General features: G+C 35.5%; 1 protein-coding gene across 4 annotated transcripts in view; it reads left to right on the top strand.

The window, feature by feature from the left end:
* The window catches only part of LOC131029476 (uncharacterized), a 218,695-nt gene extending 209,396 nt beyond the window's left edge, over positions 1–9,299 (top strand). For 3 of the 4 annotated variants that reach the window (XM_057959990.2, XM_057959997.2, XM_057959972.2), the window contains 5 exons: positions 7,473–7,544; positions 7,657–7,758; positions 7,852–7,898; positions 8,107–8,134; positions 8,540–9,299. In XM_057959990.2, coding sequence (XP_057815973.1) covers positions 7,473–7,544; positions 7,657–7,758; positions 7,852–7,898; positions 8,107–8,134; positions 8,540–8,644 — 354 coding nt within the window. In that variant the 3' untranslated portion in view covers positions 8,645–9,299. Of the gene's footprint in view, positions 1–7,472; positions 7,545–7,656; positions 7,759–7,851; positions 7,899–8,106; positions 8,135–8,300; positions 8,417–8,539 lie in introns of those variants that run through there. The other variant, XM_057959982.2, reaches the window with a different exon arrangement.
* The last annotated feature ends 17,635 nt before the right edge of the window (positions 9,300–26,934 follow it).

The raw sequence follows: 26,934 nt of genomic DNA, 5'->3' as shown, positions 1-26,934 counted from the left end.
AATGTCTCGGTGGGACGTGAGGTTGCCTTGGTGGATGCACAGAGGGCTCGGGAGGAGCTGACCACCAGGTTGGAGGCAATAGTAGCGTGAGACTTAGCTCAGCGTACCCAGGAGTTGGATGTTGAGAGGGCAACGCGGGTGGCTATCGAGGACAAATTGGCTAGGGAGCCAGTATCATTTGAGTAGCAATTGGTGGAGGCTGAGACTAAAAAGCGTGTTTTGCAGACAAGTTTGGTTTAGGCATAGGAGGACTGTGATGTGAAGGAAAAAAAAGAACTCCTTGTGGAAGCAATAATGGTGACATCCGCATTTGAGCATCGGATGGTAGCAGAAAAGGGTTTTCAGGTGAGGACGCAATAGGTGTATAAGTTCTGGGCTCGACTGGCGTCAGCAGTTCTTGCAGTTCTCTACCTTGGTTCTGTTTAATGTCATCTCTATTTTGTATTAAGTCGTTCGGAAACGACTTCTTTTCTTGGGGGGGGTGATGTTGTCGGGAATAATCATTATGTCATGTTGTCGTATTATGTTATGTTGTCGTCGGTAATTATGAGTTACGACAGTCAGTTAGTCGTCCTGAAGGGCAGTTGGACGTGACAGTTGGTCGCACCCCTTCGAGTATTATATATTGCATACCTTCCCTTTGTAGTGGCATCATCATAGTCGTATCTTGGCGTAATGTTATAAGCACTTGATGTACATGGACCGTTGAATTAATACAGAAACTGGTTCTTTAATATATTTCAATTATGTTCTGTGCATTTACTTTCTGCGTTTAATCATTTACCCGTATGTGGCAAACACACCCTCACTATATCCAGGGTCCTTATGTGACAACAAACGAAGGTTGGAGTGTACGTAGACCAATCCTCAGTTTTCTTTGCACCCAAAGGATTACGTTTGACTAACTGGATGAAGGAGTATGTACTCCAATTCAGCTCAGATGAAGAAGAACTTGCAACCTGTTAAAAGTTAAAACATAATTAGAAATTTATAAATTATAAAATAAAAATATGATAGTATCAAATGGAATTGGAAAATTATAAAAATAAGAAATAAAAAGATACATACTTGGGAGTTAAGTTTAATTGCAAGAGGCGGCAAGTAAACGGAGCCTTGACCATGTACATACCATCACTCATCAGCATCCATCCCATATCTAGCATTAAGAGCTACAACATCATGATTTTTTGCTGATACAAATTAGCCAAACTCCCTCAAGACAATATTTCTTGTCTCCTCATCTTGATATATCTTTTTAAAGGCAGCCCTATAGCCAGAAGCAACCTCTGCATCTCTATACGGTGGCACCCTCCTTGGTGTTGCAAGCATCTTTGCACTATAAAATTTTGGCATCAAAGCAAATGCTAAGAGATGTAAGGGGGTGGTCATCTTGTTCCAACAGTCAACAACAATTTTCTACACAACTTTAAAAAATGTTTCTGTTGGGTCATTTTTTTTTCTATTTATTACTTCTTTTATTTTTTCCACCATGTAATCCATGCCATCATAAATCTCACCCAAACATGAGTGATCAGTATCAGCATACTTGATCATGCTCATGATGGGCTCAGTGAAATTCAAAACATATTCCACATCATCCCACCATTTCTCAGTAAGGATCAATGCTCTTACTTTTAGAGCTCTTTCTGTGTGGGACTGCTTCCATACACTCCACAAGGTGTTGATGACCATAGAACTCAAGGCATCTCGCACCTTCACAAGTCGTCTTAAGACGAGCGTGTGAGATGCAAATCGTGTTTTAGCAACCTAACATGACATAACAAAATACACAACATATATCAACTGTAAGTCTATAAAAAATAAATTTAAAACTAAAAAATAAAAAAAAAAATTTAAAATTAGTAATTATAAATTACCTTCAACAACTCCAACTTGGAGAAGGTCCTAAAAATGGCTTGTGACATATGGTGATTAGTCACAAACACTTGAATCTCCTCGCCCTCCGCATACAGGTTTTTCACCCAATCAATTTGTGTGCCAAGCTTTTGCATGATTAAATTGAGTGAGTGGACTACGCATGGTGTCCAAAAGATGTGACCATAGTCCTTGCTACCCTACAATTTTTAGCATTGTCTGTTACAACTTGGACAACATTTTGAGCCCCACCATGTCAATGCATTCTATCAGGATATTGGCAATGAAACTTGCATCTTTCACTTGCCCCTCATAATCCACTGCTTTGAAAAACATTGCCCCTTTAGGACACACTACTATAACATTGATCAATGGCCTATTTTTACAATCTTTCCATCCATCAGAAACAATGGTCACACCTGTTTCCTGCCATGTATCTTTGATGACCTTCAACCGTGACTTTACGGATGCTTTCTTTCTCCTTTGCCAATAAGGTGGTTCTCACCTTTTCATACCCTGGACAAACATAATCAGAAGGTGTATTGCAAAGAGTATGCACCATGTCCCGAAAGTAAGGTGATCTAACAAGGTTGGAAGGAAGCTCATTGCCAGAAAGGCAACGCCCAATTTTGGAATCTACAATCTCTCTCAGTTCATTTTTGAAGGCAAAATCCAATGGGCCTCTTTTCCGTGAAGCCACAACATTCTGATTCTCTACTGCATCAACTGGTGAGTTTTGCATGAAAGGATGTGAACCAACTGGTCTTGTGGAGCCAATGCTACTAGAAGGCCTTTTAGACGTCGAGCTTAGATGGACAAGAGGATGATCAATCTTTGCTTTACTACTTCTATCAGCTTCCTCTTGTTCTCTAATATATCCCAAAACTAGAGCTTTTGACAGCCCCCTGCCATCCCCGTCCTAAAAACTCGGGGTAACTTTGGTAATTAGGCTCTAATTATGTGTTTTTCTTACTTTTCAAGGTAAAGAAAATAATTTTTAAAAAGAAAAAATTAGGGGATTTTATACACATATTTGACCTTGAGTTTTGGTGAGTCACAAAAACTCGTTGAGACTTCCAGCTGAGTGTACAGGGCTTATTTTAGGTGCCTCACTTCAAGTTTTGGCAAGTTTGCCAAGTACATGACGAGCTTTGTATGTTGTCAAACTTTGTATTGGCATCAGTGTTCATCTAAGTTGTAGCTTAGTATGCAGCTCTAGTTATTCAATTTCTGAAATCTAGTGTTATTTTTGTGTGAAGTTAGCTTTATTCTATAAACTTTTGTTTGTATTGACTTGCTGGTTTCTACTATTAGCTGGTGTAAGTTACTTTCCTGTTTTAATTAATTGTTGATTCATGCAGTTTAGAGTATAAAATAAAAATATAATATCTCATTTGTGAGAAGAGCTGAGTTCATTTTTGTGCTTTCATCTAAGGCCAAAATGTTATGGCAGCTTTGATTTAGTTTATTTCAATATGCATTGAAACCCCCTAGACAATTAATTATTGTGCGTAGTTTGAGTACTTGTAGATTTTGTCCATAATCTAGTGTATATGGCTAGTTTTAGTTACAAGGGAGCTTCCCTTCTGATTTGAAGATAGGTTTTGTCTCATATGGTTATTTTTGTGTTGTCTTATAAAAGACAAGTTAAAACATTAACACACAATTATTCAAGATGAAACTATTAAAATAATAATTATATCTATTCTATAATGGGCATCTTAGTTGTCGACTTAGCTTTTTAGTTTGTTTAGTGTTCTAAGTTCAACTATTGCTTCTTTTATTAGAACGCATAGTTGGCTTTTTAATTTTTAGTTTTTTAGCTTTTTTAAGCGTTTAGCATTTTAGCTTTTTAGCTTTGTGTTGAAGCTTCAATTTAACGATTCGTTCTTTTTAGAACACTGTCTTGTAAACTTCTTTATATACGTTGTATATTCATAAATATATTCATTCAATTATTTTTCATGGTATCAGAGCAAGTCGATGTTTTTTTTTAGAGTTTGGCGAAAAATAAAAAAATTTGTAGGCTCTGTACTTGGAAATGATTTTCCGAAATTTTTTGTTCGATTTTTTTTTATGAAAAAATTCGAGTTTTTTTCTTTTGAATCACTAGGGTTTGTTTCCAGATCAGACGATCTATTTTTTAATAATTTGTTGTTTCTGGATTAGATTGCGTGTGAATTTTTACATCAACGTTTCGAATCACACTCCGTGATCCATCACTAGGATGGTCTATTTTTTCTCGAGAAGGGAGCAAAGTTTTTATTGGAGCCGTGACTATCATTTTTTCTGGCAAAAGTTTTTGCCTGCAAATTTTTTGGGCGTCGGTTTTCTGGGCTTGTCGGGGCCGCGTTTTTTTTTCTCTCCAAGTTTCTGAACAAGAGTTCATGTTTTTGTCACCACGTGTGACTTTCGCATTTTGTGGGCAACAAGTGTTTGGGAGGTGGTAATTTATTTTTCAGGTCTGTGTTTTTGTGCGGTGGTGGGAAATATTTTGTGTGCGGTGATATCTGTTTTGCAGCGTAAGTTTTTTTTTCTCTACATGTGACGACAGATTTCGTGGTCTTCTACGATAGTTTTCCTTTTCCCTACGACTAGGGTTTCATTGGGCTTTTTTTCTGCATGCGACCTTCCACAGCGACGACTTTGCTTCATACAACATCGTGATTTTCTCCTGTGTTTTCTTTGGGCATTTGGTGAAGACGCGATTTGTGGATCTGTGTTTTTGTGGGCTTGACCTCTGCGAAAACTGTCGGGTTTTTAATTTTTGTCCCTTAAAAAAAATTATTTTTGGGTTTTTAATATTTTTTGTGCCTTCAAAAAAAGAAAATATTTTCGAGTTTTATAATTTGTCCCTTTAAAAAAAATTATTTTCGGGTTTTATAATTTGTCCCTTTAAAAAAAATTATTTTCGGGTTTTATGATTTGTCCCTTTAAAAAAAATTATTTTTGGGTTTTATTGATTTTTTCCTAAAAAAATCATGGGCACGTTTGGTGGGTTTTATAATTTTTCTCCTAAAAAAATCATTTTGTGGATTTTATTAATTTTTTCCACAAATTATTTTTCTAGGTTTTCTATTTTTTTTGCCAAAAAAAATCAGTGGAGGGTTTTCACATTTTTTTCTTGAAAAATTGTCTTAGGGTTTTCATGATTTTTTCCTCAGAAATTGCTTGTAGGGTTTATAATTTTTCCTTAAAAATTATTATTTGTAATTCGTGATGTTCGCATGGGATTTCAGTTATCTATGTTTTATTGTTTCTTTTCCACAAAAATGATAATTTGTAAATCCAGTTTCCAGGGTTTGACGGTTTTTTTCACAAAAATCGTGATTTGTTGCAGTCTGTTTTGGGTCGCACCTAGATTTGTTGGGGTGAACATCTGCAACCGTGGTATCTTGTAGTCTGTTTTGGAGTTGCTGGAGCAAACATTGCTCAGTACTCTTCTGCAAAATATTTTGTTGTTTTTGTCAAAATCGTGTTTGTTACTCACTGGAGGGTTTGCCGATTTTTCCTCAAAATTGTGGTTTCCAGCTTCTGAGGATTACATCAGGTTGGACAGCTTTTGGTACTCTTGGTCATTAACATTCTGTAGATCCTAGGAGGGTCTTCGTAGCAGTAGAGTGTTCTTTGCAATTTCTTCGATAGGGTATTGAGTACGATGACCATTAGGGAGGGTATTAAAATAATAATTAAATCTATTTTATAATGGTCATCTTAGTTGTCAACTTAGTTAGCTTTTTAGTTCATTTAGTGTTTTAAGTTCAACTATTATTTCTTTTATTAGAACGCATAGTTAGCTTTTTAGCTTTTTAGCTTCTTGTTGAAGCTTTAGTTTAATGGTTCATTCTTTTTAGAACACCATCTTGTAAACTTCTTTATATACATTGTATATTCGTAAAATATATCCATTCAGTTATTTTTCAGAAACCACTAACCACATTGCCAAGGCACTCACCACTAGTCCAAGCTGGTTGAGATGGGACAGTATGCAAATCAAGCAAAATGGTACCATCTTCAACAATTTTGTGCTTAGTTTTATATATTTCACCAAAGATGTGATAGGGTCATCGCCTCTCTGGAAAGGGCAAATGATCAAAGGGCAATGTGTAGATGATTACAGTCCGTTGTGCTAGTGTGCGATGCCAACATGTAGGTTCCTTTAGCACTCTGTGCTACCTTACAACCTCTTGCAGCATCACATACCACTGAGCATGATTTCGTTTATATCACATACCAGTCATATAAATGCTGTTCACTGTTTTCTTACCATCTTAAGAAATACTGACTAAGTAAAACAATTAGTCTCATATTTGTTAACACCAACACATGATATCATTGCCTACATGGCAATTGCACATGTTTCAAATGCAAGCCCCAAAAATGAACACCAAATGACAGAAACCGAATTGTTGATAGTCGGAAGGTCAAGTGATGCTGATTATGGAATGTGAACAATTTTGTTGCCACATATATTTGATCCTTCGTGGAGAAGGATGGATAGAGAATAGTCTAGGTGAACCAATCTTATGGTTTAACCCTCTCTGTTCACGAGGACTCTGATTATCAGCATTGCTATCTGTAACAGCCATTGAAACCAATTCATTTGTCTTGTTTATAAGTAGTACATTATTGCTAGGATTCTTCCATACATTTGAATCTGTATTGGTTAATTGTGTTCGTATTTTCCTTTGCATATTCTAAATTCTACATTTCATTAAGATAGGATTGCCCCTAGACCCTTTGGGATTTAGATCAATGTAAATCATTTAACCCCTAATAAATACTGATGTAATGAAAGTAAAATATGTCTGGGTAGTATATTTGTGAACAGACAAACTGCTAATTTAATATGGTGGTTTATTGTTTTTGTATTCAAGTAAATTGGTACAATCAACTTCTAAGCACAAGGTCTGAATAGTTCTCTCAGATGCCTTTCATGTACATTATAAATTGATTAGAATAGAATATAATATAATACTTTCAACGTCCACAAAACCAAAGATAGCCTATGGCATTTGCAAAACATGCTGCCGGACAATCAAGCGGAAGAATTCATTAGTCATGTAGTGACAAAAAGATTGATGGCAAGTCTGGTCTCTGGCTAAGTCTAATAGTTTTGAGGCAGACCAATTATTAGAATGTCTTAATTTTTCCCAGGAAAAGAGGAATTTACTTCAATATGCTTTAATAAAATCTCATATCTGGAATTTAAGAAAAAAGAAAAGAAACTGCTTCAATATTCAATTGCATTACCATATGGACAACTGTCAAAGTACTGCATCATTTTTCATGTTGCTGTTTTTCTCCAGAATGATGTGCTAATCAGACCATATTTTCCAAGATTCAGCTGACGTCCAAGCACTTAATGAGTTGTAATATATTATTGATCATAATATGGAACGAAATTTGGCTTATAAAATTACATTTAACTTGCTAGACAATATGGCTTGATATTTAACAAAATGGTGGCTGAATTTGACAAAGTTAAACAAAAATCTACTTATTTCTGTAATTCTTAAGTCAAAGGGCGTTTCATCTCTCGTGAACTTATCTGGAACTTTCTAGAAATAAGCATTTACTACTGTTACTGTTTGTAGGGGGTTCTTAAGTTGAAACATGCAGCAATGGCATCTGACTGCCGACCTATAGACCCCACATGTTCTTGCATGGTAAGTTTGGTGCAAGGTGGAGAGAATTTGTTGTGGAAACTGAGGTTGGCATAACTTATATTTGCATTTTATTTCTTCCTCCATTCCATAAAATATAGGCTGTGTTACGCAGGTTTGCAAACGTTATTCAAGGGCGTATATTCATAGCATTGTAACTAAGGATGCAATGGGCTCTCAATTGCTTTCATATCACAATTTGGCTTACATGATGAAGGTGAGATTTCTTTATAATTTTTTAGTTATTCAGCTTGGTACAACGTTAAACTAAGGTGTGAGCTAAAGTGTGATCCATGTTTGGAGTTTGCAGCTTAGCAAGGACCTGCATTCCTCTATTCTCGGAGGCTGTTTTCCTGAGTATGTCTGTTCTCTTAGTCGTTCCCCGTGCTAAAAAAATTCCAATTCATGAAATTGTTTTTCCTAAACTTGTTCGACCTGTCTGGAATTATGCAGGGATGTGTTACTATAATGCATGATTGAATGATGCCAAATTACTTTTAATTATCTGATACAAGACTGCTTGTAGAATTCTATAACTTATGTTGAATTCAATTTATTTTTGTAGATTTGTACAAGGATTTCTCCAGACCCAGGTACACAGCATAGATCCAGCATTTCAATTGGATTGTTATGGTTTTTTCTACAAATTACACGTGGCTACACTTTTAGAAATATGCCAAATAGGATGATTGCAATATATGCGATTTCATGTGCATCTAATCCATACAATTTGCTGACCCCAAATTGCCTGCATCACAGTTAATATTTTACAAGGAAAAGCTATTTTGTATCTATTGCATCATCTATGTTACCAGGCTTGTACTTTCCCGATATTAGAATGGGCTTTACTATTTGATTTTGTGAGTTTTGTAGAATGCATTAGTTTTAGATATAAAATTAGTGGGCTTCGTATTTTCATGAGGCTGTCATCATCACTCACTACAAATTCATTTAGTTAATCTTTGCCGTAAAACGATCTTTGAAAATATGTTTTGCAGTTTCCAAGAGGCGATGTTCCAGAGTGGGTCTGTAATGCTATGGAGGTTGCAGGCATAGATATTTCAATGTGCTGTGCACCATTTATGTGTTCTGAAGGCAGCTAATTCATAGTACTTTGCTTTTCGCAATCTCTGTTCCACTCTATCTACATCGACATGTTATAGTGGTTTGTGGACAGCAAATTGATTTCAGATTGTTTTGTTCACTTGTGGATCCTACAATTAACATGTCGAACGTGATTCAGGCTCCTACTGTTGAATGTGTGAAAATACTAGAGCTGTACAATTTTTCTGGCAACGTGGTCTCAAATTTCAGACCAAATCGTTATCTTTTTCTGGGCCTCTGCAATTTTGGAAACAAACGAGCATTTACAGTGAGAAGACGCGCATTTATAATGTCTCTGCACAAGGGCTTTATGCTAGAGTTCTTAGATTACTTTATGCTAGAGTTCTTAGATTAGTCCCTCAAAAACAGTTGATGCAGAAAACACACATTTAAAATGTAAAAGAAACGGGAATCTTAATCTCTTATCATCATTATTTTGAATAGAAAGAAGATTGAATTGTAAAAGTCAAAGATGGTAAGGCTGATTATCTATAAATTGTCCATCCTCGTATTAACGTTAACTTTTTTCCTGAATTCTTCCTCTCTTATGGTGCTCTTCTCAATCACCATCTTTTGTTTCTGTGAATATAATATGTTGGAAATACTCTTAATTTCAACGGGGAAAATAATAAATATGGTATGCTGTTGGCAGAAGCAATCGTTTCCTCGTTTATGTGAATGATTATTAGTACCAACGTAGATTTGTTGATAACTGGATGTTGTCAAGACGATGGTCCTGTAGGCCATGTTTCTCACCAAAAAACAAATAGGCGGCAACCTTTTTTATCTCTTTATCCATACGTTAATGGTAATGTTAACCAATTCATCCACAACGATACCTTTCTCATAATCACATTAATCAGAACTGATGAAGCTAATTGCTCCAACATCAACAAGATGATACACCAAGACTTCGTGAGAGAATGCCCGAAGAAAAACAAAATATTTGGAAAAAGAGATATATCTTTGTTAAATATGAACTAATTAATTACAATTAAAAATATTTGATTTCTGGAATCGGAAATCATTGAACCGCACAATAAAACATATATGCCAAAAACAAGAGAAAGGACACCCACAAGCAACGTTAAAAAGGTTTAGTGGATTTGGATGCCGGTGCATTTTCTAGTATAGGTAACCTGTGGCTAATCTTCATACATTTCAGATTTGCAAAATGTAGTGATTTTTTGTGTTTTTACAGCAGATCATGAAGATTTAACTGCTGAAAATTTCCTAGAAATCCGCTGTATTTTGTGGATTTTAGAAATCATACAGATTTTTCATCCATATAGGTATGCGTATTGTGTAGTATAAGAAACAATTTTTATTTTTTTGATAGTTGGGTTAACTTTTTAACATGACATGTCCTTTGGTAGCACATTGGATCTGTTGAAAACACCATACGACTAAGAGGGGGGGGAGTGAATTACTTTGGACCTAAAATACTTTTCTTCTTATCTTTTAAACTTCAAACCACAATTAACTAATTACTGCAATTATGAAACATGAAAGCACAAAGCACAATAAACACATGAACACTAGATTTACACGGAGAACCCTAAACAGGGAAAAACCACGGTGAGAATCACACTCGCAATAAGAATAACTGATTACAATGTTTTAGCTCAAGGCCAAGGAGCTCACTGCACCCGATTGGACTTGCAAGATAGACTAAGTTGCACAACCTTAGGCCAAAATGCAAAGGATTTGCAATGTTGAGACTTGCTATCTCAGGGTAAGATACAAATGACTGCACAAACTGCCAAAAGGAACACATTGTCTTTCGACAGGTACAAGGATTAGATGAATTGAAAAGAATAAGATATCATGATCATGAAATTGTGCTTGAACCACAATGTCAAGTGACGAATATCATAGCAAACACATTTGACATCAACCACTATCAAAAAACACTGTCACATTGGAGATATCATCATCAAAGCTCTTCACGAACTATTTTTTTCACTAAATTTGCTTGCCTATCATTCACATCCACTTCACATCAATTCAGACACATTCCATACGTCAATTCATATATCCGCACGTCTATATATAAAAGGTCATTCATTAAAATCTTCAACTAGGTTTTCCACAAACAAAATATACAATATTACATAAATTAGGCTATCTGAACCATTAATACCAAATGTGGTTCACTCCAAGAGATAGAGTGAACCTAAACACATCACAACTCATTCTCTAAAACACTTCCAATGAACTACACACACTTAACACATCCTCCAAAGTTGGCATCAAATGAAATGTGTAGATAAATAATAAAGCATGTTAACCTGTCGACCTAAAAACATCCTCTAATGCAAAATACACAATGTGGATCTACACACACCATAGTGAGACCCATGACAATATCCTAACTTAACCTCCAAAGAATATTCAGACCAAAAGAGCATGATCTAAATAAGATGCACCATCTCAATCAACTAAAAACCAAGCGAGCTAATAGCATTGAATACATAGCAACATAACTTCTCATGTTGATCAAACCAATACCAAAAAATGAATTGGAACACTGCACAAACCAAATGAACATGCCCTCCAAGCTACAACACTTGAATCCACACATTAGAGAACTGCCAAGCATTCTTCGAGACAATTTTGATAGACAACCCACTATCAAAAACAACAACCAACTCTATCATTTGAGCAACAATGAACTTGAAAACCTAATAGTGCAATATACACAGATCGTAAACATTATATCCAAAACTACAAATCCATAGTATTCACAATCCAGAGGAATGCAAAGCATTCTTCCAATGGGACATTAAATACTCTTTCTTGCACATAAATATTGTTTCCTGCATATTGAAACTTTCACTATACCGACCTTCTGGAAACACTTCAACATCACCACCAAACCACACAACAACATCAAAACACTCACTTTTGGACCATCTACTACACATAGTGACATCAATGACAACACAACTCAACATCTCAAGTTTCCAACATTCGCCCTGTTTGTCATTGATGCAACACTTATACCACCAACTACAAACAACACTTTATATCTCTCTTTACCAACTGTATCTCTCTCCCCCTTCTACATCAAGGACAAAGGGCACACTACAACAATTACTTTACTAAAAACTCTCTCCCCCTTTTTGATTACTGCAACACCCCATTTGCAATCAACACACCACACTACTCCCCTTGAGAGCAACAACCACATCAATCCAGGAGACAAAAGATGAACTTAATTCTCCCCCTAAACAGATGGACCATCTTAATGCATCTTTTTTGAGGGAGGGGCAATGGCCCCTAACTTATGTTGAAGATACTCAAAGGTATCCTTCACCAAAGCCTTAGTAAAAGTATCTGCAATACATTCCTTAGTAGGTACATATTTTAATTTAACTTCCTTTTTTGCAACCTTCTCTCTCAAGAAATGATACCGGATCAAAATGTGTTTAGTCCTTGAATGCATCACCGAATCCTTTGAAATGTTAATTGCACTTGTATTATCACACATAATAAAAATTATCTCATTAAACATCACCTTGATATCTTTAAGAGTTTGTTTCATCCACATAACCTGAGTATAGCAAGATGTTGTTGCAATGTATTCTACCTCTATAGTAGACAATGACACTAAATCTTGTTTCTTACTTAACTAAGAGACCAAATTGTCTCAGAAGAAAAATGCACCACCACTTGTACTTCTCTTGTTATCAGTACATCCAACCCAATTAGCATATGTATATCCTTTCAAAGTGAAATCATCATCCTTCTTATACCATAATCCATAATCCCGAGTCCCTTTCAAATATCTAAATATACTTTTTACTACTTGATAATGAGATTGCATAGGATTAGATTTATATCTAGCAACTAAACATTCAGCTTGTATAACATCCAGTCTTGAAGCAATCAAATGCAACAATCCTCCAACCATATATCTATATTGTTTCTAATCAACATATTTGGATCCATCATCCTTACTTAACTTACAACCAGAAACCATAGGGGTTGCAACTGGTTTGGAATTATCCATCCTGGACTTCTTCAACAACTCCTTGATATACTTAGTCTAAGAAATGAAAATGCCCTTTTTTGATTATGTAACTTGAAGACTAAGGAAAACTGACAACTCACCTATCATAAACATCTCATATTCCTTTTACATCTCTTCTAGAACAAACTATATAAATACATCACCATGTTCTCCAAATATGATATCATCAACATACACAACGACAATCAACAATTTATCACCTTCAACTTTGAAATAAAAATTGTTATCTGTAATAACTTTTCTGAAATTCTATTGCAACAAATATCTATCCAGCCTTGCATACCAAACTCTAGGGGCTTTCTTGAGTCCATAAAGTGCCATCTTGAGTCTGCAAAGCCATTCAATTGTTCAATGTATACTTCTTCTTTAAGTTCTCCATTCAAGAACATTGATTTGACATCCATCTGATATACCTTACAATGCGTGAAACATCCTTATAGTCTCCATTCTTGCTACTGAAGAAAATGTCTCCTCAAATTCTATGCCTTCAACTTGTGAATAACTTTTACACACCAACCTTGCCTTGTTCCTTATAACTTTTCTACCTTCATTTAGCTTGTTCCTGAACATCCACTTAGTTCCTATCACACTCTTATCCACTGGTCTAGGTACCAATTCCAATGTCTTATTTTCTGTATCTGATTCAGCCCCTCTTCCATTGCCTTTATCCAAATTTCATCCTTTCTTGCATCCATATAGATCTTTGGCTCCACCTGAGATAAGAAACAATAATTTACTTGTTCGCTAGTTTCTACAAGTCTTCTTCTTATCTGAACTCCTTTATTCTTGTCTTCAATAATTTTCTCCTCTAAATGATTCTTTTGCACATACTTTGCTAGTGTCTTAGGTGATTGTTTAGGTTCTTTCTCTTTTGTACCTGTTTCTTCTTTAATTTCCGAAGCAGCCTTCTCTTCTACAACAATAGGGACAACTTCTATTTTAGTCTCAAATGCAAGTATAGTCTCACTCTAATTCCATTCTTCACTAACTCAAACATTTTCACTCTCCACAATCTTATTTAACCTCTTTTTGTAACCCTAGCATGCCTTTCTCCTTGTACAGTATCCCAAAAATATTCCTTTATCTGATCTTGCATCAAACTTCGCTAAATCTTCCTCATCTCTCCTTATGTAACACTTGCTTTCAAAAGTTACTTGATTGTAAGAGGTTTTCCATTCCATAATTCATAAGGTGTCTTTGTGTGATTCATTCTTATTTGTACCCTGTTAAGAATGTAAACAACAATATGCACAACTTCTCTCCAATACACATTAGACAAGTTAACATCTTTCAACATAGTTCTAGCCATTTCAACAACTGTCCTATTCTTTCTTTCAACAACTTCATTCTATTGAGGGGTCCTAGGAGTAGAAAAATGTTTTTTAATGTCATGCTCTTCACAAAATCTATCGAATTCATTTGATGTAAACTCTCTTGTTCTATCAAGTCTCAAACATTTGATCTTAGCATCTACTTGATTCTCAACCATAGACTTGAATACTTTAAACTTTTCTAATGCTTTAGATTTTTCTTTCAAGAAAGTAACCCATGTCATTCTAGAATAGTCATCAATAAGCATAAATTACATTTAACCATTTAGTCCTCTTATCCTTGTAGGTCTGCATAGATCTATATGAATCAATTCTAAGGGTTTTGAATTTGAATACTCCTTGTTTTTGACTCTCCTCTTTGTTTTCTTTCCTAACTGACATTCCCTGCACATAGTATCAACAAGTTTGATAATCTTTGGCAAATCTCTCACAACATGAGTAGAACTAATTTTCACCATATTGTCAAAATTGATATGTCTCATCCTTTTGTGCCATAACCACCATTCATTGCTCTGTGCTAGCAAATAATTGCTTCCACTGTTATCCTTCACATAGTAGACATTACCATTAGTTCTTATACCTTTTGCAACTAATCTCCCCTAACTTCCTCTTTTGATTTCACATCTGGACCCATGAAGTATGAGCTTATAACCCTTGCTGCACATTTGACTAACAATTAAAATATTATGTCTCAAACCCTTAACATAGTAGACATCGTCAGTCTTATGCTTACTATTAATGAAAATAGCGCCTTTACGACAAATATGTGTAGCTTCCTCATCTGCAAACTTTACAGATCTACCATCATACTTCTCAAAATAAATAAAATTTTCCTTTATCACTTGTCATGTGATTTGAACATCTGAAATCAATTATCCACGCTTTAGGCTCTACTTTTGCATGCAGTGCAGTGTTCACACTTACTAATTTATCATTGTTCTCCACACCTTCTAGATTGTCGTCCATCTTTCATTATTCTGCTCTTCTATAGCTAAAAACGGTGATTCTTCATTTGAGTTATCACCATCTTCATCCTCAAATGACTAAGTCTCCATTGAACATAAATTCTTCTTAAGCCTATCTCTATCATCTATTCTCTTATTTCTATTATTCCACCTGTAATTGTCCTTTCCCTTACTATCATCATAAGGTCTCTTACCATAATAAGTACATATAGAAGCATAATGACCAATTCGTCCGCAATTGCAATATTTAACTTACCTTTATATTTTTTGGATCCTTTCTTCAGTCTTCTCACAAATTTTTGTTCTATCTCATCCATGTCATTGCTTGCTTCAGGTTCATCTTTAATCTTCTTGGTGGCTTTGAATTTTGCTTTTTTCTTCTCTTTCTGCAAATCATCTAGCTCAACAATCTCAAAGGCAGAGAGCAAGCCATAGAGTTGATCCAAAGTGTATTTTTCCATATCATGACTTTCTTCAATGGCATACTTCTTAAGTTTGTAGCATTTCAGTAGTGTTAACATTACTTTTCTCGCAACTTCACTTTCTTGTAGCTTTCCACCAATACCCCTATTGCACTCACATTCTCATTTACCTGGTGTAGATAGCTTTCAATGTTCTCATCATCAAACAAACTTAGATTCTCAAACTCGTGCTTTAGATTGCTTTGTCTTAAAATCACCTTCATATATACTACTAAGCTTCTCTCATATTTTTATAGCAGACTTCAATCCCATGACCTTAGAGAATATAGGATCACTCAAACAATTGATAATTGCAACTCTTGCCTATGCATTGTTCTCATGTGTCTTGATCTCATCCATAGCCTAAAGACCATTTGTCAGAGCAGTATAGCTAGTCTTGATAATATCCCATATTCTAGTCCATAGAGACTCCAAACGATATTCCATCATTTCCTTCCAATAAGAGTAATTTGTGCCATCAAACTTTGATGCTTTGTAATTAAATTTTTGAAAGATTATAATTACCCATTAATAAGAAGAATTGTTGACTCTAAGACAAATAGAATTCTTAAAGTGGGCCTAGACAAATAGAATTCTTAAAGTGGGCCTTACTCTGTTTCACAATGATATGGATTCAATAATAATATGATAATGATTGCTAGCTTGGACAAAGTTGAACACTTCATTGACAATATTGATGAAATTATGATCTTCTAGGACACAATTGAATACAGTACTAGAGCTTTGTTATATGTACAAATAAGTTGATGCTAAAACCTTCACACATGTATGAAGTCAAAACTAAGGAAGAATATTTATGTGACCAAATAAAGCATTTCACACTACCAAATCATCTACAATATACATAAATCTAATCTATATAATTGGTGTAAGTGTAAATGATATATTGCATATCCAAAGTAGACAGTCAAATCTTGTTGACCAAATCTACTAAGGAACTATATATCAATCCACAATAATGTGTGCTACAATACTCAACTTATTTGCACGCACTCGAATTAAATCAACACTACAAGAAAAAAAAAATTAAATGAATATACAATTTATTGCTTGTTTGAATTAAACTATAGCAATTCAAACTACAAGCACCAAAAAAAAAATTATACTAAATCTAAAAAATAAATTTATATGCAACGAGTGTAGGTTCTTTTACTCGGTTTAAATCAAATATTTTTTAACAACCAATTATTTAGTAACTTTCAAAGTTCCCTCAAGTTCTTCAAAAAATCAATCTATAGACATTTACAAAGATGAATTTTTTTTTTGGAGTCGGGAAAACTCAAGTACTCCAAAAAATGCATAGTGAAGTGGCTTACTAGCTTCCTAGAAATCTATGAACCATATATGGCCTATTATATAGCCCTACAGAAGAATCTATGAATAATAAAGTGGACAAAAATAAGGAAATGTAAAGATTGATGCATTGAACTTGGACTATGTTTCTTTAGAAAGCTTGTTGAATTTACATGTCTACAATGAGATAAGGAAACTATCTAGGCAAGAATACAAAGAGAAAGGAAAGATTCTTGAATATTGTATGTTTGTTCACGTCAATAGATATTTGGAAGAACAAGAATTTGAAGTCCTAGAAAGCTCCTATAATTTTCATTCTTGAAGTTTAAATCTACACAACCAAACATTTTTTTATCATTTAGTTTTAAATGTCAACTATCAATTTCACCATATCTAAATGTACTATATATGAATTTTTTTAATCAATTTATTTAATATTTCAAAATAATAATATATTATATGATTTAAAATGATTGGATGATAAAAATATAATATCTCAACTCATGAGTCATATGACCATGAGAAACATTATTGCACACACCTTTAAGCAATCTTTACAGAGCTAAATTCTTGAACTACTTTGTGCTAAATAGGAGCCTATTACTTTATGTACCCAACTAAATTGGGTAGAGAGATAATGCTTAATAATGTGCCTTTACAAATCTAAATTCATGGGTGAGACAAAATCGTTAAAGCTCATTAGCTTTTACATTTTTCCTCTTTCCTTGTGTTCATTTCTTAATGATTATTACCTAAGTTACTCTCATCTTTCGTTGCATTTCTTTGTACATCTTACATGGAGGTGGGTCCCAATTCCCATGCATATATCTTCAAATGTTTTGTTTATATTTATTTCTATTTCATTTCAATTTTATATTAATGTTAACTTGTTAATTAATACAAACATTAACCACATTGTTTCACACAAATGTTGTCTATGTAAACTATCATTTTGGAAATCACAACAAGCATCCTAGTAACCACTACATTAACTTTGAAACATAAACGTAACTTAGGATCATGACCATCTATGCACAAGATGAAGCCAAAAAGTAGATTTTAAAATACTTCCATGCAAGGGAATTAGTACCTATTAAATATAGTGTTATAAAAAAATTCAATAGTAAAAAATGTTAGGATTTTAGACCTCTAGATGGACTTTGTACCTTGGCACCTAAGGTTCTTGTTACCAAGTCCATCCTAGCTCTTATCCCTTTTAACTTCATGTTGGATCCCCTTTGCATTTTGATTCTTGATTTCTTTTCCATCTTGGTCTTACTCCCTTCTTGGACTTACAACCCATTCTTCCACCTTTTTTTTACTAAGCCTAGACTTATGAATGAAACTCGAACTTTGGAATGAGGTTCCTAGTCCATATTTTCCTTTGCACCTTGGTCTCTTGTTCTTAGTTCCTCTTTGATAGTCCTTAGATAAATAGTGAAACTTGACACCTAGGGTTCAAGGCCCCAAGAAGGTGACCATAGAAATATGGTTTGTGAATAAGACTTGCAAGGAAAAGCATTAAAAACATAAAATGTGACTCAATGTATTATCAAGTATACGATCATATTAGATGTGTTCCCGAGTAAAAACCTTCTTGATAGGTGTTCAAGGCCACTCCTAAGGTACCAATAAAGTGTAGGCCAACATAGGGCAAAATCCATTAAGAGATAACTATGCAAATGTCATATATAAATCATGAAATCAAATATTAGAAAAATACTTTCAGGTAAATTCTAATATATCCTAGATTGAAATCGCTATCCTATAATTATTTGCAATAATTTGATTATCTAAGTTTAAACATTTTAAGTATTGGAAGTTTTTGCTTGAATTAATTATAATAAGTATTTAAGTCCCATCATAAGAAATTATCTAAGATCAAGACTGTCATTTGAGACTAGCTTCCTTTGTAATATTGAAGCCTATTTTGTTTCCAATTCTTAATAACTCCTAACAATCAATTCCATAAGAAAATTATTGACCATGGATGTCTTAGAGTAACTCTTCAATTGAAGCATGTCCCCAAGAGGAGAGAAACCTTGACAAGAGTCCCCAGTCGAGAAGGGAGCAATGATGCAATGATGCTTATCCTCTAAGTGGGAATCTGAATGTTGCCCCTATAAAAAATATAATCAATAAAAGGAAGTATTAACAAAATTCTTTGAGGTAAATTCTAATAGCTTATAGTAAAACCACTATCTTATGGTTTTTTGCAAAATTCAATAATCTAAAGTCTATATGGTTTAAGTATGGGAAGTTGTTGCTTGAATGAATTATAATAAGTGTTAGAGTCCCTTCATGAGAATTTCTCTATCAAGGCTAGCCTTTGAGACTAGCTTCCTTCCTAATATGGACACCTATTTTTTTTATAATTGCTTGCCATAAATTCCTCAAATTAAGTCTTGCCCGCGAATGTCTTAAAATAAATCCCTAATTGACATATGTGTTGAACACATAGTAGGATTGAGAGGGGGGGTGAATCAATCTGGATCTCTAACACAACCTTAATTATGATCTATTGAACTTCAAACCGCAGTTAACATATTACTATAATGTAAGAACAAAACACAACCAACTCATGAACATCAAATTTTCAGAAAATTCAAAGGGCTATTCAGGAAAATATGGGAACTATGGAGGTCTCTTGTTACTCAAACAACTCTTTGGAGTCAAATATCTTAAGAGCCTGGAATATGAAGCTCACTGATGGTCATAATATCAGCCACAATAAAAGGCTTGAAGTTAAATGGCAAACCCCTCCCCATGGTTGGCTTAAAATCAATTTTGATGGAGCAGCCAAAGGAAATCCAGGTCCTTCAGGCTGTGGAGCTATTCTCAGAGACGACAGAGGCATTTGCAAAGGTATGGTTGCTGTCCCTATTGGCATTCAAACCAATCATAAGGCGGAAGCTATGGCAGCCCTTCAAGGCATTATTCTAGCCAAAAAATGGAACTGTACCCATCTCTGGATCGAAGGGGATTCCAACAATATTATTAAGTGTCTCAATGGGACCTCTCAGCCCTCTTGGTCGATCCACAATATAATTTTTTCTGCCATTGACATCATCAGAACCTTCAAAAAATGCCACATATCCCATATATATCGGAAGGCCAACTGTTCTACTGATTGGGCTGCAAACGTGGCGGTGAAGAATGATACAATAACCACGTGGACAGGTGAGAGCGGTCTTCCCGGAGATGTAAGACAAATCATAATAAATGAAAGATATTGAAGTACCCCAAAGAATCTTGATTGACAAGGCAATTATGATATGTACTGAAGTAAGCACTTCGAGTTACTTCGATAATGAGGGAATTGCTCATTATAACATCAAAGTTAGCAAAACGTGCATTATAACTTGTCAAATCAATAATGCTACGCATGCTTTCTGGGCTTTTGTTTTAGCTTCGAAAAGCTTTATGTTTCACTAGCTCTGTAACCTGAACTTGACTGTGAGAAACGACACCATGGGTGGAAATAGGAGAAGATATGAGCCAGGAAGTTGCAAGGAGTGGAAACAGAAAGAAGAGGTGTGTGAATTTTGCAGAAGGTGGTCTTTCGAGCTTCCTTGAGAGACTCCATGGCCGTGATGGAAAGATAACCAGCTTCTTCTGCAAAAATTGGAAGAAGGGCAAGCTTAAAATGGGCGACCAACTGGTGGAAATTGACAAAGAGTTAATAGCTAAAGCTACGGGACTCAAAAGGGAGGGTTGCAATTTCTACAGAGATAGGAAGGTCAGCAGGGAAGCCATTGAAAGGTACCCAGTCATAGAGAAAGAGAAGAAAAGGTTGGTAAAGTTGAGCAAAACCTATTACCCGCCTAGGGCTTTTGTAAAACCCTGGCGGGAAATTCTCTTTGTTTTAATGAGGTATATAACTCTAGATGGTAGGTTTATGAAAGTATATGGATATCACTTTGTCCTCTTAAATCATTTTAGGCATAACGATAAGGTGAATTTCCCTTATTTCTTTCTTTGTTCTATGAATGCATCCCTAAAAGCATATAAAGAAAATCCTCGGAGTGACACTGCAATGCACCAGGGACTTATGGTCCTCATTTATGATCATCTAAAGGCCAGTAAAATCAATCGAATGTAGCTCTCTATGGATTTAGAAGAAGAAATGTCTGATTTTGATTTCTTGGAGGAGGAGGATTCAGATAATGATTCCTCAACTGAAAATGAGGAAAGCTCTGACGACTCAGAGTATGAGAGGAGCAAGAAGAGGAAATCAAGACCCTCTTCTTCTAAGAGTAAAAAACCCCAAAGCAAACCCTTGATTAGTATTTCTTCTGAAGAAGAGGACTCTGATTTCCCTGAGGAGAAGAAGAACTCTAAGGGAGTGCTGAAGGAAAAAAGTAAAATCCAAGCCCAACCCAGGAAGAAGCAAAAGAAAACAGAGGAGACTGGCAAAGATCTGGAGGACACAGGCAAGGAACCGGAAGAGGACAAGCAAACAAGAACCCAGGAAGCTGAACAAAGCCTGGAGATGGAGACTATGGAGGAGACCCTCAGGGCCGCTGACACTATTTCTGCCCTCCATATTGCTAAAGATGAACAGATAACCCCTGGTAAAGTTACTCCTTCTCCTGGTCCTCACCCCGAGGCCTTGAAGGGTTTTATGAAAACCATTAAATGGCTTATTGATGGGAATAAGAATACTGTGGATGAATACAAAAAACTCTGCAACAGAGTCATGATCCTAGAGACCATTAACATTGGAGAGGGGAACACTATGGCCAATTATATTGAAGATTTGAAGAACACAATTGCCAAAGCGGAAGACATCAGAGATGCCTTTAATCCCCGGTTTGAGAAAATTGAAAAGGAGATACAGGATAGGAAAACCCTGGAGGAAACTAACGAAAAAACGCTCTTGGATACAGTTGCCAAAGTGGACAAGATAGAGGAGTGCCTCAAGAACATTGCGGAGCAGAGTCTTAGCATTCTGAAAATCTTAGCCAACAACACCCATACCCTCACCAGCAAGCTCGATGATGAAAAGGAAACCCAGGAAATTGACCTGGATGTAGAAGGAACCGGGGAAGCCCAAGGTCCCAGAACTCGCACCCATGGAAAGAGGAAGGAAAAGAAAGTGAATAAGGACCTAGAGGAGCTAAAAACAATTGGGGCGACCTATGACGAGCTAGTGACTAAGGCAGAGGATCTGCTGAAGAAAATTACTATGTAGTGTCTCCTTGGGTTCTTTGCTGTTTTTTGTTGTTTAGCTGTTTTTTCTGTTTGCTGATTTTTTGGACCAGTCGCTTTGTATGAGGACTCTATTTTCTCAGCTTTTTATTTTAACTATGTTGTAATGGTTTCGGGTCCTTAAAACCTGTTTTTCATTTAATCAGAACTCATGAACATCAAATTTATGTAGAAAACCCAAGGGAAAAACCACAGTGAGAATCTCACTCACAACATAGATATGAATTATTACAATAAATAGGCCATAGGCTAGGGAGCTCATTGCTTCGTACTTGCTAACTATGGGGCTCAACCTTAGGGCAAGATACAAAGGACTTGCACAATTGAAACTCAGGGCAAGATATAAAGAGATTCCAAGAGAGACACATTGTCTTTCGGTAGAAATAGCTAAACTAAGAGGAATAGGATCTCTCGATCATGAAATAGACCTTGAACATTTGTGTCAAGTATCCAATATCATGGCAATTATATCTGACCTCAAACTCTGTTACCAAAAACTGTCAATGCTCTTCTCAACAGATTGTTGCACACTTTTCCAATCAAATTTATTTGCATATGATTCATAACATCTTTTCATTAAAAAACTACCTCTCATACATCTATATATCCAACACACACCTTTTCTCATCTTTATATACAAAGATATTCACTAAAATTCTCAACTAAGTATGTTGGAAATTGACACTCAATTGGTTGGTTTTAATATGTTGTCATTGATGGAAACATGGCAACTTGTTCCGGCTTCATATTTTAATTCAGTTGTGTACCGATTGGCACATCACAGACACTTCACCGACACCGTCAGGTTGGATAGATTTATTTGGTTACCAACAATACAGGCCAACATGGTTTAGAATCAAGTTATCGGTATTGGAGACCGACATCTTTTGGATCTGGCATCAACAATTGTTTTTGATATTCATGTTTTATGTTATCTAGCCGACATGTATATTCATATTATAAATATCTTTGTAAGCTGACATAAGGCATGATGAATTGTAAAGGGTTTATAGGTCAGTTGGTTAGATCATTTTGTTTAATGGATTGATAGGAGAATATGATAATGTTATGTAATGTGAAACATATGATAGAGATCATGTATGTGAGGATATTTATGTAAAGGGGTATTTCGGTAAAGGGTTTAGGGTTAGACCGGAACAAACATAGCTTAATCGAAACTGTATTCAGGCATAAAATATGCTATCTTTGCAGTTCAATCATTTCTACAGGCTGATATAGGGGTATTTGTATGTAGTTAGTAAGGCTCCTTTTGTGATTGAGTAGTGTGCTCTAGGTTGTAAGCCTTCCTGCAAGTGCAAGCTCCTATATTTTGTAATATCTCTTCATATGGCTAGTGAATTGATATTGTGGGTCACAAATCCCACTGTGGTTTTTCCTCTTTGAGGTTTTCCACGTATAATTTTGTGTGTTATGATATTCATTTGTGTGATTGTCTTATTGGTTGCTTTACTTCTTTCAATTCTATATGTACCGGTATACCAGGTTGTGTATGCATGTTTTAATAAGGTTAAAATTAATAATTTTAGTAGAACACTGATTCATCCCCCACCCCCCTCATTGTTCTAGTATTCCAACTATTGGTATCAAAGCCTTGTGCCTCGGAAGAAATTTAACAACTTGAGGGAGATCCTGAATCCATGGATATGAATTTGGAAAGACAACTCGAGGTATCACTTGAAGATTATGATGCTGAAATAATGAAAAACTTGAAGTTACAAGATGAATTGAAATCTACTCAGGAATTCATTCTTGTCCTACAGGAGAGGTTGTCATCTGTTCAATCTAGGAGGAAGGAACTTTTGAAAAATCAAGATGATGAAGAGAAAGATGCACTTAAGGAACAGTGTCAGAAGCTGAGTCAGTAGAACATGGTCATGAGAAATGAAATGCAAGATATAACTATGAGAATGTCTAAGGAGATTGAAGACTAGAAGAAAAAGGAAGAAAATCTTGTTGTATCTCAGAAGAAATCAAAATCATAAGGCACCGGTAAGACAGTTTAATACTTATAAATTTAATGGTAGATGCCTTGTTTGTAATAAATTCGGTCACATGGCTAGGCAATGTAGAAATAGAGCAAATCAGAACCCTGGTTCTGCTCCCGCTCAATGTTCTAAATGTAATAAGTATGGACATAAGATAGAAGATTGCAAAATGAATGAAAAATGTTATGTATGTGGAAAATTTGGACATATGGCTAATCAATGCAGGTCTAGCAATTATACTAGTTTCAACAAAACAATTCAAAAGAACAATGTTACATGTTATGCATGTAATGAGGTTGAACATATTGCTAAATTATGTAGAAGCAGAAATCCACTGGTTGGTTATGGAGGATCAAATGAGAAAGGGAAAGAAAAGGTTAATGAAATCTGTCAAGATCATACTCAGAGATGGGTCAGAAAGTCAGAAGATCAATCTGTAAATGGGAATTCTTCGGTTACTCAACCGATAGAGGAGGTTGCTCCTGTACCAGCAGGAAGCTCAACCGGTAACTGAGGCAGCTGCCTTAGGGGTAGGAAAAATTCATGATAATAATGTTTAAGCCCTGGGAAGAGGTTCTGGAATATGTTCTAGACATTGGATATACTTATTTGGCATGGAGATGCTTAACCGATATCCGATATGTTTCATCGGAAGTCATTTATACATATGACGGATTAGGGTTTTTCTTGGAGGATAAAAGGTCAAATTCACTTCATTTATGATCACTTTACATTTAGAGCAATTCAGAGCGATTCAGAGGAAGTCTAAGGTGAATCAGTGTGATCGATATCATCTTGAGCAATTTCACCAGCGATTGGAAGAGGTCTTTAGGGTCTTTCACCGATAGCGATTCACAGGTATTTATCTTCAATCATGGAAGCAAGATCATCATCTGTACCTATGTTTGTTGCAAATCCGACTGTTGTTGAGGTCAACGACCATCCCAGAGTGATTTTCAAGTGATATTCTCATGTTGCTACTCTGGACGATTTGATTCGTGCTTTTTCCCGTGTTCTAGAAGGAGTCGTGTATGTTGAAGATGTAAGAGCCTACATTCACCATCATATTGAGGATTTGGGAACGATTGATATCAAGAGCATGTACATGAATGAGTTAATGGGAGATTATGGAAAGATTAAACCTGAATACCAACATATTGTTGCTCTAGTGTTTACTAGAATTCTGGATATTCCAGAATTTGAAGATAAAATTGTTAGGTATGTTTGGAGCAGAGTGCATAGAGAGTTTATCTGGTTGGATAGACCATATAAGATTATGAAGGAGGCCATCAGGGAAATCACAGGTTTATCATAGGTTGGACAACGTTTAGAGAAGAAAGTTTTAAATGATCAGGTTAACAAGATTACCAGTGCAACATCAAACAAACGATCAATGAGAATCGGTACTATCACCGACACAGATATCAGATTCAGTAGCATGGTCATTGGTTACAAGGTAACTCAATCAAACCGACCGAATTAAGTTTCTAGCTCCTGCATTTACGTAACTCATAAAATGATGAGGGAGAATGAGAAGTTAGATCTATGTGGTTGGATGTTGGATGAATTATTGATTAACCTAGGAAAGATTAAAGGAGAAAAGAAAGGAACCTTCCGGTATGGTAACCTAATTGTCTGTTTAATGTTATTTTTCATCAATGAGACTCCCGGTTTTAGGAAGAGAAAATGGGCATTCAATATCCCGGTAGGAAGGCAATTAGAAACAATCTATTGCTACATTGGGTAGTCAGAGAGATGACAAAGTATGGGGTTACTTTAAAGCATTTCAAAAGGCTATGAATTCTGGGATGAGGGTAAAGTTCCTAGGGAGGAACCGGCAATTACTGAGACTGCACCAAGTGGCAAAGCCACTAGTGCAAGTGAGGAAGCTATAAAAGGTTAAATCATCAAAGGAGAAGAAAGAGGAATCTGGTAGGGAACCGGTAGTGAGTCCATCATTGTTGTCATTTGACACCTCGCAGGTTGAAAAGAAAAGCATAACCGAGATGAGTTCTACTGAACTCAGGATGATGGATGCACAGAAAATGATGAAGGAAGGATGTATGGATAAAGGTGTTATTGATCAGTCTATCACTTTTTTGCATAGACTTGTCCCAGAGTGTAAATTTGGCAATGAAGCGAGCCCATCCAACAAGCTTAAGATAATCACTGAACACATTTCAAAGGATTTTCAGTCCTTGCAACATATATCAAACCGACAAGCACTGGAGAGATTCACATAGGTAAAGAAAGATACATTTGATCAAATGATTGAGTCTGAAAGGAAGGAAATCAATGATAAGTTGAAATTGATAGATAATTCTTTAAGGAAGTGTACACATATCTATAGAGTATGTTTTAACACAGGTCTTCTCACAGCTGAGTCAAATAAAAAGATTAAGGAAATTCAGAAGGAGATTAAATGTATAGCCAATTCTTTTGATGTATTGAATTCATTGACTACATCCATTGATGGTCATATTTTGGTTTTGGAAGCCCAATTTGTTTCTCTTGAGAGGAAAAATACAAAATCATAAGAAGAGCTAGAAGTCTTAGAGGTTTGGTGAGTCCCTGGTTGGATTTGTTAAGTGTACATAAGAAGGAGTGTATAGATATGGTTGGTAAGCCCACACCGACAGAGTTAAATGAGAAGAGTCATTTGCCCATATGCTACATGGACTTGTATCTATTTCCAGCACTTTCAAATCTGGTTGGGATACTTATCTAGAGCTTTTGGAGAAGGCCTATCCAGAAATTTTCAAATATATTCAGCTCCGGTAAGGTATTTTCGGATATTCATTGTACAATATTTTTCATTGTTCGTCTTGGTTTTTGGTATTCTTTTTGAAAATTTTTATGGCATTGATGTCAAAGGGGGAGAGATATTGATGTGAAAAAGAAAAAGAGAGAGTTTTATACATTAGGGGGAATATAGGTAGAAAATATTCAGGATATTCAGCTCAAG

This window comes from Cryptomeria japonica, chromosome 10, assembly GCF_030272615.1.
Source record: "Cryptomeria japonica chromosome 10, Sugi_1.0, whole genome shotgun sequence".
NCBI classification, from domain to species: domain Eukaryota; kingdom Viridiplantae; phylum Streptophyta; class Pinopsida; order Cupressales; family Cupressaceae; genus Cryptomeria; species Cryptomeria japonica.
This window is presented reverse-complemented; position numbering and strand designations above follow the sequence as displayed.